At 59.6% G+C, this 14,150-nt stretch overlaps 1 protein-coding gene across 2 annotated transcripts in view; it reads right to left on the bottom strand.

Annotated features, from left to right (window-relative positions):
- Nucleotides 1–14,150, bottom strand: part of EGFR (epidermal growth factor receptor) — a 141,378-nt gene that overhangs the window by 20,784 nt on the left and 106,444 nt on the right. For both annotated transcript variants that reach the window (XM_045827089.1, XM_045827090.1), the window contains exons 8-19: nucleotides 13,938–14,054; nucleotides 12,986–13,112; nucleotides 12,821–12,894; nucleotides 11,874–11,964; nucleotides 10,962–11,161; nucleotides 9,930–10,062; nucleotides 9,235–9,325; nucleotides 8,079–8,236; nucleotides 7,280–7,315; nucleotides 4,975–5,116; nucleotides 4,092–4,214; nucleotides 3,324–3,422 (exon numbers count right to left, since the gene is read on the bottom strand). In XM_045827089.1, the coding sequence (XP_045683045.1) occupies nucleotides 3,324–3,422; nucleotides 4,092–4,214; nucleotides 4,975–5,116; nucleotides 7,280–7,315; nucleotides 8,079–8,236; nucleotides 9,235–9,325; nucleotides 9,930–10,062; nucleotides 10,962–11,161; nucleotides 11,874–11,964; nucleotides 12,821–12,894; nucleotides 12,986–13,112; nucleotides 13,938–14,054 (1,391 nt within the window). The remainder of the gene's footprint in view (nucleotides 1–3,323; nucleotides 3,423–4,091; nucleotides 4,215–4,974; nucleotides 5,117–7,279; nucleotides 7,316–8,078; nucleotides 8,237–9,234; nucleotides 9,326–9,929; nucleotides 10,063–10,961; nucleotides 11,162–11,873; nucleotides 11,965–12,820; nucleotides 12,895–12,985; nucleotides 13,113–13,937; nucleotides 14,055–14,150) is intronic.

The raw sequence follows: 14,150 nt of genomic DNA, 5'->3' as shown, positions 1-14,150 counted from the left end.
CAGCGAAGTGAATGGCCGGCCGGGGACCCCGATTCCCAGCGTCCGGCCAAGTGCTCCGGCTGAAGCTCTACCAGAAAACCCTGGCCGCTGGGGCACACGCAGCACGTACATAAATCTGTTTTGCATTCTCTTTCCGTGGCCGGCCCTAAGTTTACACTGGAAAGCCCATGGAAAAATTAATAGGCCGCGGGACTGCCAGAGAAGCACAAATCACGCCCTCCCCCGAGTCTGGGAACCGGGACAACCATAACACCGAAGCAATCCTCTGGCGGCTCCCGCGTTCTCAGGGTCTGGCTGGGCTTTGGGAACATATTGTATTCATTGCGGAGGGGAGAAAAATCTGCCACCGGAGCGGTCTGAGCGGCCCATCTGCGGTGGGGCCGGCGAGGACCGGCCGGCCCGGGGCCTGGGAATCAGGGAACAGAGTGTGGCTGTGGGTGTCGGGCCACACAGAGCCTGGCGCCGCGCCAGGTCCCCGATCGCGGTAGAATCTGATGGAGCAACAGAACCGGGCCGCCACTTCCGCCGCACCCTCCAGGCACAAAGGGGCCGCTGCCGGGTCACGTGTCCTGTTCTGCACGCAGAAGTTGAAGTGAGCTTTGTTCTGGGCTGTTTATTTTGGAGTCCCGGAGGTTCGGTGACCCACGGCAAGCATGCCTGGTATTCCGCGGCGATCTCCGCACTGGCTGCAGCCCCGACAGGCGCGGGCCAAGCCCGCACCCCGGGGCCCGAGGGCAGGTGCCTCGCTCACGTGGCGCAGGTGTGGGCCTCTCTGGGGCCTGGGGACCGTGAAAGTCTGTGATTGTGTCCCAGTTGCCAAAATGATTTCTGGTTCCTTCCTTCTTGCTTGCCGTCCCCCTCTGAGAACTATTTCATGTTAAGAGTTGGCAGAAAGGACTCCCCTGGAGGTTAAGCTCCTTCAGCAGGGGCGTGTCTGACCGGAGGGTCAAGGTTTCGCAGCCTGCCCAGTTAGCTGAGACTCCGAGAGCAAGGTCAGCAGAGGCCGCGAGGCTGCTGCGTCCGGGGCCTGACCGAGCGTGGACGAGAGAGAGAGGTCAGGCGAGGGGAACCACTCACCAGGTTGCATGAAGGTGCCCAGCCCCAGGGTGGGGGTGGGGGGCCTGTATCTTCTATCTCTCTGCCCCCAGAAAAGCAGATTTCCTCCACTTTTAGGGGTCCCGGGGGGCCCCTTTTCAGTGAAACCTGCTTCCTTCCCAAAGCATAGCTCTCGTCTTCAAGACTGCCCTTTCTCGGCATTGTAAACACTGCTGAAACTCGCGTCTCAACAGCCTTTCGTGAGATTTCTCAGAAGGCCCCGAGTGGGTGAACGGTGACTTAGGCGCGCCAGCTCGGTGGGGGTCTGGCGCTGCCAGGGACGCGCCTGCACGGACGTGTCCTCCGCTCTGCGCCTCTCGGCCGCGCTAACAGGAGCCGACACCGTGCTAACAGGACTTCACATTCATTAGGGAACCGTTGCAGCGAACGCCAGCTTTGTTTGATAAGGATGCCCTCAGCGCGGGAGGCTCTCGACGGCACTGGGTGAACCCGTCCTGTCCCATGAAGAGGTGGACAGGGGGCTGATCTGCCCCGAGGTGACAGGACGGCCCTGGGGAGCCCACCGTCCCCAAACACACCGAGAAAGGCCCCCGTTGGCTCGGCTGACTGTGCGTTCTGTGGGTGAGAGACCTGAGTGGGGACGCCCCATCTGAGCTTCATCCTTCCTGGCTGTAAGACGAACGGGCTGTCCTAGGTGTCTGAGTCCTTTTCCTGGAACTCTGCTTCCCTACCCCCCTGCCCAGTCCCTGCACCTCCGTGTTCACAGGCTCTGCCTTGGGACAAGAGCGAGAGGGTCCATGGACGCCCAGTGGGCAGAGGCTGTGACTCATACCGCCCTGGGGGGCAGTCCACTGGGGTCACCCTAGCCTCTGCTGGGAGAGGCCACTGCCAACCTCCAGGATGGCCGCTTGCAGCTGCCGCTGAGTCCGCAGCCCCTCACTGGCTAGGCAGGGGCCGCAGAGGGTGCAGAGAGTTTCGGAGCATCGAAAGTGTGGACAAAAGGGGGGCTGCATGCTGAACCCCATGAGCGCGGGGCAGGCCGGCGTGGTGGGACTGAAAGTAGCCAGTGAGGATGGACCAGACACAAAACCTCCTGACTTCCAGCGAGTCACGGCGGGCGGCCCCAAAGCCTCCCTGGCAGAGGTCAGCCTCCGCCTTAGGGAGGCTGCCCCTTGTCTCGAAATCCCTCCTCCGGATCCTTCCGGGCACAACCTCCCACCGAACAGGAGGGGGCCCCTCAGTGCTATCGTGTTGCTCAAGCACCACCTCCGCGTGCTGGAGACGGTAGTGCCCCGTCCTGCACCCAGAGGGTAAAGGAAGTGTGTGAAGGAAGTAAGTGTCTGTCTCTCCGTTTTACTTCGAATCCGATCCCTGAGATTCCCTGGCTCTGCTTTCCCCGCCCCCTGAATAAGCTGCCACCAATGGACCTCATGTCACTGCCCCCTCCGCGGCCTCCTCCGTGGATTCTAATGTATAAAATAAGTGGCCAAACTGCCCTCCCCTGGAGCACTTTCTCGGTCCCTTGAGAATGCTGCTTCCTGGCAACTGTCGTCAGTTCGGCTCCGATAAACTCAAAATAGTTCTCTGCAGCTTTGGACACTTTTGACGCCCACAAAAGTACAGACACAATCATCCATGGGGTGTCCCAGAGACCCCTCCCTCAAGGAACAATCTGAAGATGCAGAAGGAGAAGAGTGAAATTGTTCTGGGAGAAAACGCAGACGGTGGGCGACCGTTTGTAGAGCTAGCAGAGCACCCCACTGTTAGTGCTAGGCACCTTTAAAAAGTCATTTCAAAGATCAGCTACCTGCATGGAGCCAAGTGACCTCACCTTTCGGGGCCAGGAGGGACAGCGGCTGGAATCCCACCCTACCCCTGTGAGGCTGAGCAAGTTCTTTACGCCTCCGTTTCTTCATTGACAAAGTGTCCAGCCTCAACCTAGGCCAGAGCGCGCCAGGTGCGGCCATGTGCATGAGCAGCCCGTATGCAGACTGGCCCCGGTGGTTGCCTAGCGACTGTGAGTGAGTGCCCATCGTTGTCACGGAGATAACAGAGCAGAAGAGGTGAATCCTCTCCATCAGAGAAGGCCTGAGAGGGACTGACACCGACTACAGCCGGACTAAAACGGACATGAAAGGTGGCCCTTTAGTTTTTAGAACGTGGTGACGACAGACGTCTAACACAGAGCCACCAGAGAGTGGCTCCTGACACCCAGACCCGCGGACGACGCAGGTGGTCCCCAAGCCAGGACCACGGCAGAGACTCACGTCGAGAATCTCCTTGTTGGCTTTCGGAGACGTGGCTTCTCTCAACTCCTTGATGGCCACAGGGATTTTGACCTTCTCGCCCTCGGGGATCCAGAGTCCCTAGGGTGGAGAGAGAGAGGGCGGACGTGAACTGGCAGTCATTGTGCCATGCCCCGTGGGGCGTCATTAGTGACCTTGTCCACCAGGGGCCAGGGACTGGGAGCTCAGCTCCGCACGCCCAGGCCCCGGTGCTGGGAGTCACCAGGGCGCAGCAGCCCTGTAGCTATCAGGTCCCATGGATCAGAACAGTCAGATAAACGCCGGAAGCTCGTGACAGTGATACAATTGGCATGTGTCACTTCTCCCAGAACTCTCAGATACGAGGTCCAACAGAAATTGGGCTTCGTGCAAAGAGGGCCTAGAAAAACTGAATGGATTAAGGGGGAGCTGTTCTGACCTGGGCTTTAGTTGGATGCCGGCTGTCCCGGAGACCCCTCTGTGCTACCCACCCCTCCAAGAGGTCACCGCCACCCTCTGTAGACATGTCTGTGTGCGAGTCTCCCAGGACGACTTATTTGTCACTGTGACGAGAGAAGAGTTCCTCTGGACAACCTGGGAGAAATGCTGGAGCTTCCCAAACCCTCGCGGACACGAGCAGCCGGTGACATCAGCAAGGGGCAGCTGGGGACTCCGGGCTGCTCGCCCAGAGCGGGGGACGGGCGGGAGAGGGGGCGGGGCTGCCGACTGGAGTCCCCAGAAGCGTCGGTGCCGCGCCTCCGGCGGCCTCACCTTGTACACGGTGCCGAAGGCGCCCGAGCCCAGCACCTTGATCTTCTTGAATTCTGTCTCCTTTAGGATCCGCAGGAGAGCTTGGTTGGGCGCTTCTCCGCTGGGCGTGAGGGGCTCCACGAGCTGGAAGAGACCAGTGTGGGTGAACGCGGGAGGGGTCAGGTGGGGCCAGACACGCGGGGGCGGCCACCTTCTCTGAAGCCCTTCGTAAGAGCCGCCCCGGTTCCACAGACGCAGTTCCTATCGGTTTCTAGGCCAGCTGGTCGAACTGGGAACATTTGGGGGAGGCGCATGTTTATGTGGGGGGTCCTTTTGGTCTCTTGCCAGGCCCCCTAACACGCAAGCGCCACGATGCCACAGCGTCTGGGGTCTCTCCTCCCGAGAGTGGCTTCCGACACTGCTGGACCCAGGTGCCGGGTGAGGACCGTCCTGGGGATCCACAGCGTCAGGAATGACGCCGTTAGACGCAGAGCTCAGAAAGGAACAGCCGCCGCTGTGGACAAGGGCATTTTCCAAAGCTACTTCTCCTCGACCGCAGCGCCCTCCCGGGGAGTCAGCACGTGACTGTGCACAAGGCTTTGCCCTGTGCGTGGACGCGGGACGGTCCTGCCCGCAGGACTCCACGCATGTGTGCACCCATGCCGTGTGACTTCTCCCAGAAACACGTGCGTTTCACTGGGGAGAAGCACCGACGCGCGCCCCACTGGGTAACGGGATATGCAGGCAGAAAGCCTACGGATACAGCGACAAATGTGAAATGCAAAATGCCCAATGTCTGCACAGGAGAGTCCTTCTTCCGGTCTGGGGTAGTGGGGGTTCCTGGAAGGAGCAGGGGGCGGGGCCCGGGGGTCGGGGGCGGGGTCTGGGGGTCGTGCGCCCTCACCTCGCGCTCCTGCAGCAGCCTTCGCAGCGTGCGCTTCCGCACGATGTGGCGCCTGCGCATAAACAGGCCCACCCCGAGGGCCACCACCAGCACCAAGAGGAGGCCGCCCACAATCCCTGTGGCGATGGATGAGATCTTGGGCCTGGAACGGGGTGCAGACACATGGGAAGGTCAGATTTGTTGACAGGTTTCATGACATCTGCATGTTCCATATTCCCTGCATGCCTTGATAGCCTGACATTATGTAACACTCTCAGAAGGTGGAGTACCGTGCAGCTTCTAAAGGGGGGAGGACAGCTAAGGATTCTGGGCAGCATTTCTAGCTCCTGCCCCCACCCCCGCTGACTGGCTTCTTTGCAGTTTTTAAATGGAGGTGTTACCTGGACCTTTCCACACAATGGTTATTTTTTAATCTGTTAACAAAACACATTAATTCAAAAAGTAGCTCAGGCCCTGGCCGGTGTGGCTCAGTGGGTTAGAGCATTGTCCTGAACACCAAAAGGTCACCGGTTCGGTTCCCAGTCGGGTGGCACACCTAGGTTCTGGGTTCCACGCCCGGTTGGGGTGCATACGGGAGACAACTCATCGGCGTGTGTCTCTCACATCGATGTTTCTTTCTCTCTTTTTCTTTCCCTTCCTCTCTCTACAATCAATAAACATGTTTAACACCCCCACCCCCCCAAGTAACTCGGACTTCAGTAATGGTTTTCATGCAAATCTGCATGTGTCTCCGGAGTCTCTCGGGCCTAGGAACAGAGCACGCTGCCTGCGTGAGACATGCATTGTGTGCTGCCCGAGCTGGGTGAGGGGGTCTTGCACAGGTGCTGAGATTCCTCCAAGGGTCCTTGGCTTTCGAGATGGGCCCATGGCCACGTGACAGGCTTTAGCAAAGGGCTCAGGGGAGTTTATACCATGATAGGATTTCACACCGAAAGCCTCGAGGTCACAGATGAGGGCAGTCACCTCGAGGCCTGAAACCTCTCAGAGGTTGTGCCTGATTTCGGAGAGAGCAAAGGCTCACAGCTCCGGTTCTAAAGCTCACTGGGGAGACGGCCGTCTGAATGTGTCAGTCTGTGCATTTGGAGTACGCAGTTATTATTCGTATGTATCTATGCCATTTTAGCGTCCGGCAAACTTCATCTTTTCGGGTAGAAATGTTAACAAGTATCAAAGATGAATTAGTAGCATCACTTTATTGTAAAAAAGGGGGGCATTGTTCTTACAAATTTCTTGTAAGTGGGTCAGATTTACTTCATGAAAATGACATGGACGATCCCTTTCTTCTTGGCAAGAGCTGCCTCCTGCACTATCTCATCTCACCAGCCCATGCAGCTGGCATGAATGGGTTTTGACTATTTTGAAGGGAACGCTGAAATATATATAAATTGTTACAGACTACGTGTTCCGCTTCCAGTTATAGTGAGGGCGAGGCAATGGCGAGGGAATGAAAAAGAACACACGTGGCCAAGACCAGCCACCGCTGGTCCCAGTGGGGCGGTGATGGCGGTCCTCATTATTCAGATGCTCATTGTGGTTTGAGAAGAGGAGGAAGTTACTGTTCCCTCTTCGCTCAGTGAAGAGCGGAGGCACGGCAGGAAACCTTTACCTCGGGGAGACTGCCTGCTTTCTCGCCATGAATGTTCCCTCTGACTGCACAAGGGACCTGTCGTCATTGCTAAATCGGGGGGCAGAGCGGGGGGGGATCAGCTGACATGGAGAGAGGGATTCCGTAGGCATGACTGGAAGCTTGTGCTTGGGGCTATCGGGACGGCAAGCGGGGGGTCTAATTCCGATTCCCCTCTGGACGTTATAATCGATAATTCCGCTCTTTGCTGCGGAGGCTGCACAGGGCCCCCCGGCTCTGCTGGTGGCAGTGCAGCATTCCAGACAGCGGCGGCAAACCAGCCCGGACGGAAATGCTGGTGGAGGGCCCGTGGACAGAAGGCGGTTGGGGGTGTGTGGGGGGGGGGAATCTCCCCAGGTGGGAGTTCCGTCACTGAAGCACAGAAAGGTCCCCGAAGCACAGGTGTGTGACAGGGCCAGGGAGGAAGAGAAGCTAGAAGAAGAGGAGGGCCCAACCACACAGGTGCGACAGAAAGCCCACGGAAGGTGCAGAGGAGGAAGCACTGGGCGGGGAGCAGGCGCCCCGGCAGGACCAGCGCTGGGGTGCCGTGCTGGCCCGAGGGGGGGCCCTGACAGGGCGGGGTCGGGGGGGCGGTCAGCCAGGTGCCCAAGCACCACCTTTGCCCACCGTGCGCTGGGCTGTTTGGATCTAGCCCGTCAGACACGACGCGGCCTCACTTACCTATCTGGGCAGCCTTCCCGACCCGGGCCCGTGCAGCTGCAGGAGCGGAAAGAGAAATGCGCATGTCGATCCTTCTCTTCTCCAGCATTTTTTTTTTTTCTTGCAGACTTGTTACGAAATCACAACACACTCCGACCTTTTGCTCAGCCACAAGGCCGCCCCACTCTCGCCTGTCCTCTTGACGCAAGAGGAAGCTGCCGTGCAGGGTGGTTCACTAAGACGCCCCAGGTCGGACTTGGGTGACGACGGCCGGCAACCCATGTGCTTGCCTGCCTCTCAGTGTCATTAGCTCTCATTGTCTAGCACAAGGTCAAGTTCCTCTCAGCCCATTAAAGCTACAGAGCCCCTCAGCTCGGGCCGGTGGCTAATCATTTGTTTATTAAGCAGCATTCCAGGCCGTGTTATCTCCTATGGATCCCGGAACGACCCTAACGACTCCCCGATGAACCCCGGGCGCCTGGGAAACCAGGCGGACGCCTTGGGAGGCCGGGCAGGGCTACCCTGTCCTTCCACCTGTCACTCGCTCCGTCTGGGCTGGACGTGCGGGCGGACCCTGCAGGACACAGTCCTGTCAGGGTAAACTGCAGGAGGCCAAGAGGCGTCCCCACTGCCCGCCGGCACGTTCTCCCTGTGGCCCTGACCCCGGGGACCCTCTGAACCAGCCAACTCCGACGCAAAGTGCGTCGCGCACCACCTGGCAATTCTGGAGGTGGTCTCGATCTACGAATTGGCAAGACAGGAAAGCTTTTGCCTGTCAGCATTGTCTTTGCTGGGGGGGGGGGGCGGCGGCCTCACTCACCCGTAGGTGCAGTTCGGGTGGCACAGGTGGCATACGCGCTGGGCGTCCGCGAACTTCCAGACCAGAGTGTTGTTCTCGCCCAGGACCCCCGACGGGCAGGCGCTGACGCAGTGCGGGCCGTCGACGTAGTGGGCGCACTGCACACACCTGTCCGGGCCCTGCGCCGAGGGGGGGGCACACGTTCAGGGGGGCTCCTCCCTCTCCCCGAGGGCGGGGGCACCTTTGACCTTCCACGTGTCTCGTGAAGGAAAGCCGGACAATGTCGCAGTGCTTAGAGCAGAGCAGAGCGCGCGCCCGCGTGTGGCTGTGCTGGCTGGACGGGGCCGCGGGGAGCAGCTCAGCGTGGGGCCTCGCCGACGTGAGACACGTGTAAGACGCCAGACTGCGCGGTTTACCGCGTTTCGCTAGGGCCCCGTGGGCCCCTGGCCGTGTCGGAACGGTCTGGGTTGGCCTTCATGTGCATTGGCAGCCTGCCGGTCGGCTGACCGCCTTCCACGTCACACTGGGGGCTACAGGGAGGCTCGTGGGAAGCGGACGCGCCACGGAGAGTTTACACGAGCCCACGCCCGCGCAGGTCCGTGGGAGGACGGTGACGAGGAAGGGCAGCGGCGGCTGCCTCATCCGCGGTGGGACGTGGGGCGTTTCATTCTGCCACCCTGACTTCTCACCTACGCTCTATAATATAGACGGTGTCACCGAACCTGTAGCGATGACCCTGAGTTTGGAAAAGGTTCGCTAGGCCTTTCTTTAAGAATGCTCCGGAAATGGTGCACTCGTGCCGCCTGAGAGCATTGTGGTGTTTGATGAAGAGGATGTAGCAGTGCCGACAGGCGGGAGAAGCAGTGGGAGCAGGCACAGACGCCCGGCCCGGCCCACCCCGTGCTCCCCTGCTCCGTGGGAGAGCAGTCAGCGCTGTGTCTGAGGACATGGGGGGGCGGGGGGGCTGAGGCCTGGGCGGGGGCAGGAGGGGCGGGTGCTCAGGCCGGCGGGTCGTGTGAGGACTTTTCCGCGCAGTCACAGCCCCTGGGACCCAGGGTGACATGGCACAGCCTGTTGTCTGGGAAGAGGGCCCGGGTGGCTGCCGGGCCTCTCGGGTCTACAGCTCTGAAGGCTTTCCCCGGGGGACAGGTGGGCAACGAGAAAACGTGCTCCTTACGTGTCCCGTGCAGGTCACGTTCATGGGCTGCGGCAGGCACTCGGGATGGCACCGTATGCACTCGGAATTCTCCTCGAACTCCCTGGGCTCGCTGCGGCGGGGAGGGGGAGGGAAGAGAGTTCAGGGCCACCCCGAGCGAGCGCCCTGCGGCAGAATTTGGGTGGCTTCCAACTGTGGAGTCGGCCTGCCTGGCGGTGCAGCTGACACAAGTCACCTCTCTCGGGAAAGTCACAGCAGCGCTGGGTGGAGGTCAAGTGGTCAGGACCCGGGACTGCCCTGCGGGCTGCACCGTCCAGTGTTGCGTGAACACAGAACAGAAGTTAACCAGGGGATATAATTTGTATCAGTGGAGGCGGACACCCCAGGAGTGGCGCACCACAAAGGGCAGACGGAACGGCCCTGGCCTCGGCCGTCCACGCTGCTGATGGCGGGTCTATTTGTCCTGGGAACTCTGTGCCACTTAGAAAATTATACGGTCATTCCAGAAAGAGAGAGGCTGTAAATCGTTAGATTCCATTCAGTAGTGAAAAGAGTTTGCTCGTTTCCTTTTGTGATTAACAGGTGGCAACAAACAAACAAAAACAGAAGAAACAAAGGAAAAGATTCAAACTGAACGACTACAACCCCATAAAAACTATCCGACCCTAGGTCTCCTCTTCCTCCTCAAACAAAGGGAGTAAGAAACAGCGCCTCACCCCTCCAGAATGTTGCATTTCTCCACGCACTCCTTGTCGCGGCTGACGTTCCGGCAGGACCTGCAGTTCCGGGGCCCTGGGCCCCAGCAGCCCTCGGGCGAGCACAGCGGGTTGCAGACGTGGCCTTGAGCCCCTGAGGAGACAGCACAGTGGTCAGCGCGGACCAGGGACCAGGGGGACGTGCTGGGCTCTCTGGGCGTGTCCATGGGCGGAGCGCAAGGTGCCTTTCCCGGGGTGCGGGGGCACCTGGATAGGAGCTGGGCCCTGTCCTGCTGACCCAGGCCGCAGCTGATGCTGAAACAGTGGGTGGGGGAGGGAGGGCTTTGGCTGTGGTCGCTCGCCCCGTGTAGGTGGGCAGAAGGCCACGCACGGCACACTCAGAATCCCCTGTCGCTCTCTCAGCCGCACGCACGAGGTGGAGGGAATTGCTGTTCTCTCCGTCCTCAGGTCGGGGAGGCGGGGCCTAAAGGGAGGCGGGGCCTAAAGGGAGGCGGAGCCTAAAGGGAGGCGGGGAGACCGATGCAAGTCTCGGGGCTGGGAAGGACCAGAGCTGGGACGTGAGCTCGGATCAGCCTCCGCCCGGGGCCAGGCCTCAGCACGAGGGGGCGGCACCCGCCTTCGGCTCTGCACGCAGGACGGGAGAGGCCAACGTGAAATGCTGGTTCCCTCGCGTGCACACGTGAGTGCATGAGCGTGTCTGTGGGTGAGCCTCAGCCGCTGGACACCGAAACGGGCAGGCAGGAGCCCACACCTAAAAGGTCACCTAAGTCATGCCAAGGTTGGTTCTGCACGGGCCGACCACCCGGCAACCGACAGCGCCAGGCAACTCTGTCCTACGCGAGAGGAGAACGAGTTGGAAGCAAATCTGATGAACTCCCCACGGCAGGGTCACCGTGGGGCGCGTATGGATTTCCTTTCACCGGCTTCTTCCGGGAGGGACAAAGCGATGTCAATTTTGCAGGTGGCCCCGCGACATTCTGCCTCAAAACAAAAGGCCCGTGGGCGCGCGATCACACCGCAGCGGTGACTCACGGCAGTCTCTCCGGTCCCGGTTCTTCTCGATCTTGGTTTTCTGGCCCGGGGTCCCGAAGAGCGTCTTCCAGTTCACCGTGTCGGCGTAGCACAGGTGGCGGTTCCCCGAGATCACCACGTCGCCGTCGCTGACCTCCTTCAGCGCGCGCAGCCCCAGGGAGCTGATGTTCAGCCCGACCACCGCGAAGGAGAAGCGGCCGCTAGGTTGGGGGGGGGGGATAACATTGTAAACAACAACAACGACAACAACAACAACAAATTACAAAAACACAACAGCACTAAAAGATTTTATTTTTTTAGTTTTTCTGGGCCACTTTAGCTTTACTGCTTCCCAGGGACAAGTGCCAGGGCCAAAGGTGTGTATTGTGACTTTCGAAATTTCCAGGTGTCTTTTCAAGTCCCCCCCCTCCCCCCAGAGAAGCTAGTTCCTTGTTCCTTCAGAACCTTTAACCCCGGGGGCTGATTAAAGGCTGGACGAACGCCTTCATGTCATTATTTTATTTACCACACGTTGAGTTTGCCTGGGGATCCAGACCATGTTTCAACCTCTCAAACAACCAAACAGAGAGGCTTTGAGAGTCACGGGTTCATGATTGAGCGCGGGCTGTGAACCAAAGTGTCGCAGGTTCGATTCCCAATCAGGGCACAAGCCTGGGTTGCAGGCCACAGCCCCCAGCAAGTGTACATTGATGTTTCTCTCTCTCTCACTCTCTCTTTCTCCCTCCCTTCCCTCTCTAAAAATAAATAAATAAAATCTAAAATAAAAATAAAAGTAGCACAATATTTAAAAAAAAAGTCACGGGTTCAGGATCCCGCAGGCCCCTGCAGCATCTTCGCGATACTTCCGCACGCATATCTCAGTTTCTAAACGAAAGCACCAGGGAGGGCCCCCCAGGGGGCGGGCCCACTTACTGCTGCTTGGTCCTGCCGCGTATGATCTCCAGGTTCTCGAACGCGTGCAGGTCCGTCCTGTTCTCCGGCCAGGCCTGGATCAGCAGAGACCCTGGGAGGCGGAAGGGCGAGGCTCAGACGCGTGCTGCGTAGACGTCTCTTTTTCGTAGGGGGCGTTCTTAGAGGATTCCCGTGAGCAGGCAGGACACACGAGAATTTGACCTGATCCCCTTTATCGTCTTCGCCCAGTGTGTACACATGCGTGTAAATGCTGGCCAAGGGTTCAGGGTACTTCCTGCCCCTGTTGTAGAGCCCCCGCCGCTCACCCCACCCCACCCCATGGGTGGTCCCGGTGGGCTGCCCCCAGCGGGCCTGGCTGGGCTCCGCGTTTGAGGATTCCGAGCAGGCCCCTGATACCTGGGAGTAGCTGTGTATCGAGCTGTTATCATGAACAAGGACACGGACATAATTTTTTAATTTAATTCAAATGCCCAAAACGGTCTTGTCATTTAGGTTGAATTATTCCCTTTTTAGGAATGAAAGAAGCAGGGCTTTGATGGAAGTCATAGACCCTAGCAGCCTACCAGGGGCAGCAGGGCTGTGAGGGTCCCTCCCTCCCCAGTTTATCCCCTTCTCCCCCCACCCAGGAAAGTCACTGGGCCATGGGGACAGCTGGTCTGGGTGGGGGGGACAGCTGGCCTGGGTGGGGGGACGACAGGTTAATTGCACTCGCATGTAGAAGTCGTCCATGGCCTGCGTCTCTGTGTGCTGTGTTTGCCCCCCACGTGCAGGGGACAGTGACTGCGTCTTTGGAAAACATTCAAGAATTCAGGAGTCATTAACGGGAGAATTCCGGAAGAACGGTGTCCCACCAAAGGGGAAGTGAACTGGGCTCGATACACGTTGTCTCTAAGCCCTGCCTCCCCCCCCACCCCCCGACGGCCCTGCGCGTGGCGAGCGGCGCCCACCTGTGATCTCCTTGACGGTCTTGAGAATGTCCAGCTCCTTGGGGTCCAGAGGCTGCGTGTGTGTGAAGGAGTCGCTGAAACGAGGCACAGACAGGTTATTGTCCATCACCCGCCCCTACCGCGCAGCAACGCCGGGCGCAGCCCGCGGCGCAGCCCGCGACTCACCCCCTAAAGGCTACCGGCAGGATGTGGAGGTCGCCGCTGATGGACGTGCAGTTCCGGAAGTGTTTGATGTTCGTGGCGTTTACGGAGAGGGTGTCCTTGAACTCTCCGATGCCTATTCCGTTACAGACTGCGGGGACAGGGCAGGCGTTAACCCTGCTCACAGAGGCGCGCTGGCTGACTTACACACGGCTCTCGAGCGAGTGGGAGCGGAGAGAGCCGACCCTGCCGGACAGACTGCCGGTCCTTCACTCAACAGACAGACGGAGGAAAACGGGGGGGGACGGCTGGCGAGTGGCTCTCCGTGAACAAAGACTGCAGAGATGGGCATTCTAATGGCACCCACGAGGCTGGGTTGAATTCTGGGGGGAAATCAGCAAAACCTGACGTCCTGGGACGGTGGGGAGAAGTGCAGGTTCCCCTGAACGCCGGGGTGGGGGGGGGCCGTGGGCCAGCGCAAACCTGAGGTCACCGGGGAGCTGTCTGTCGTTGGTTACTGTCCGGTTTGTGGGGAAAGGAAGCGGACATAGGTCGGGGTGCAAAATGTGGTAAGATCGGCGACCCTCACCTGGTGCGGGGGGAAAGCGCACACACACACACACACACACACACGCACGCACGTCACGCAGACACGGAGGCAGCGAAGGCGATGTGGCAAAGCAGGAGAGCTGGGTGAATTTACGGGAAGGGCGCACGCGTGCTCACTGTGCTAGTGACACGCTGTCTGGAGGTATTCCAAAATGTTCAAAATAAGCAACAAAGGGTAAGGGCTGATGACCGGGCCCTGAGGGTGCTCCCGGGTCAGGGCATGGTTATAGAGGAAAGAACAGATTTCTGAGCCCGGAGAAAGGGGTCGACTCCAGTCGTGCCTAAGGGCTGCCCAGGAGCCGGCAGGCGCAGAAGGACCAGCCCTGCGCCCTTGGGGAGATCCCCCTCTTCGACACTGGGCTCCTACCTTTGCGACAGGGACCTTCGCACTTTTTACACTTGCGGACGCCGTCTTCCTCCACCTCGTAGCTGTCGGAGCCGCAGGCCCGCACACACGACCCGTGGTCGGTCACCACGTAGTTGCCTGCGGGGGTGGGGGACAGGGGGAGGCAGGTGCTGACAGCGGCACCAGGTGTCTGGGGCGTGCGTGTCCTCCCCACACGGGGCCGACGACAAGGGC

Source organism: Phyllostomus hastatus, unplaced genomic scaffold (genome assembly GCF_019186645.2).
Source record: "Phyllostomus hastatus isolate PE091 unplaced genomic scaffold, TTU_PhHast_1.1 phas_scaffold_78, whole genome shotgun sequence".
Taxonomy (NCBI): Eukaryota; Metazoa; Chordata; class Mammalia; order Chiroptera; family Phyllostomidae; genus Phyllostomus; species Phyllostomus hastatus.
The sequence above is the reverse complement of the archived record's forward strand: the minus strand, read 5'-3'. Positions and strand labels throughout refer to the sequence as shown.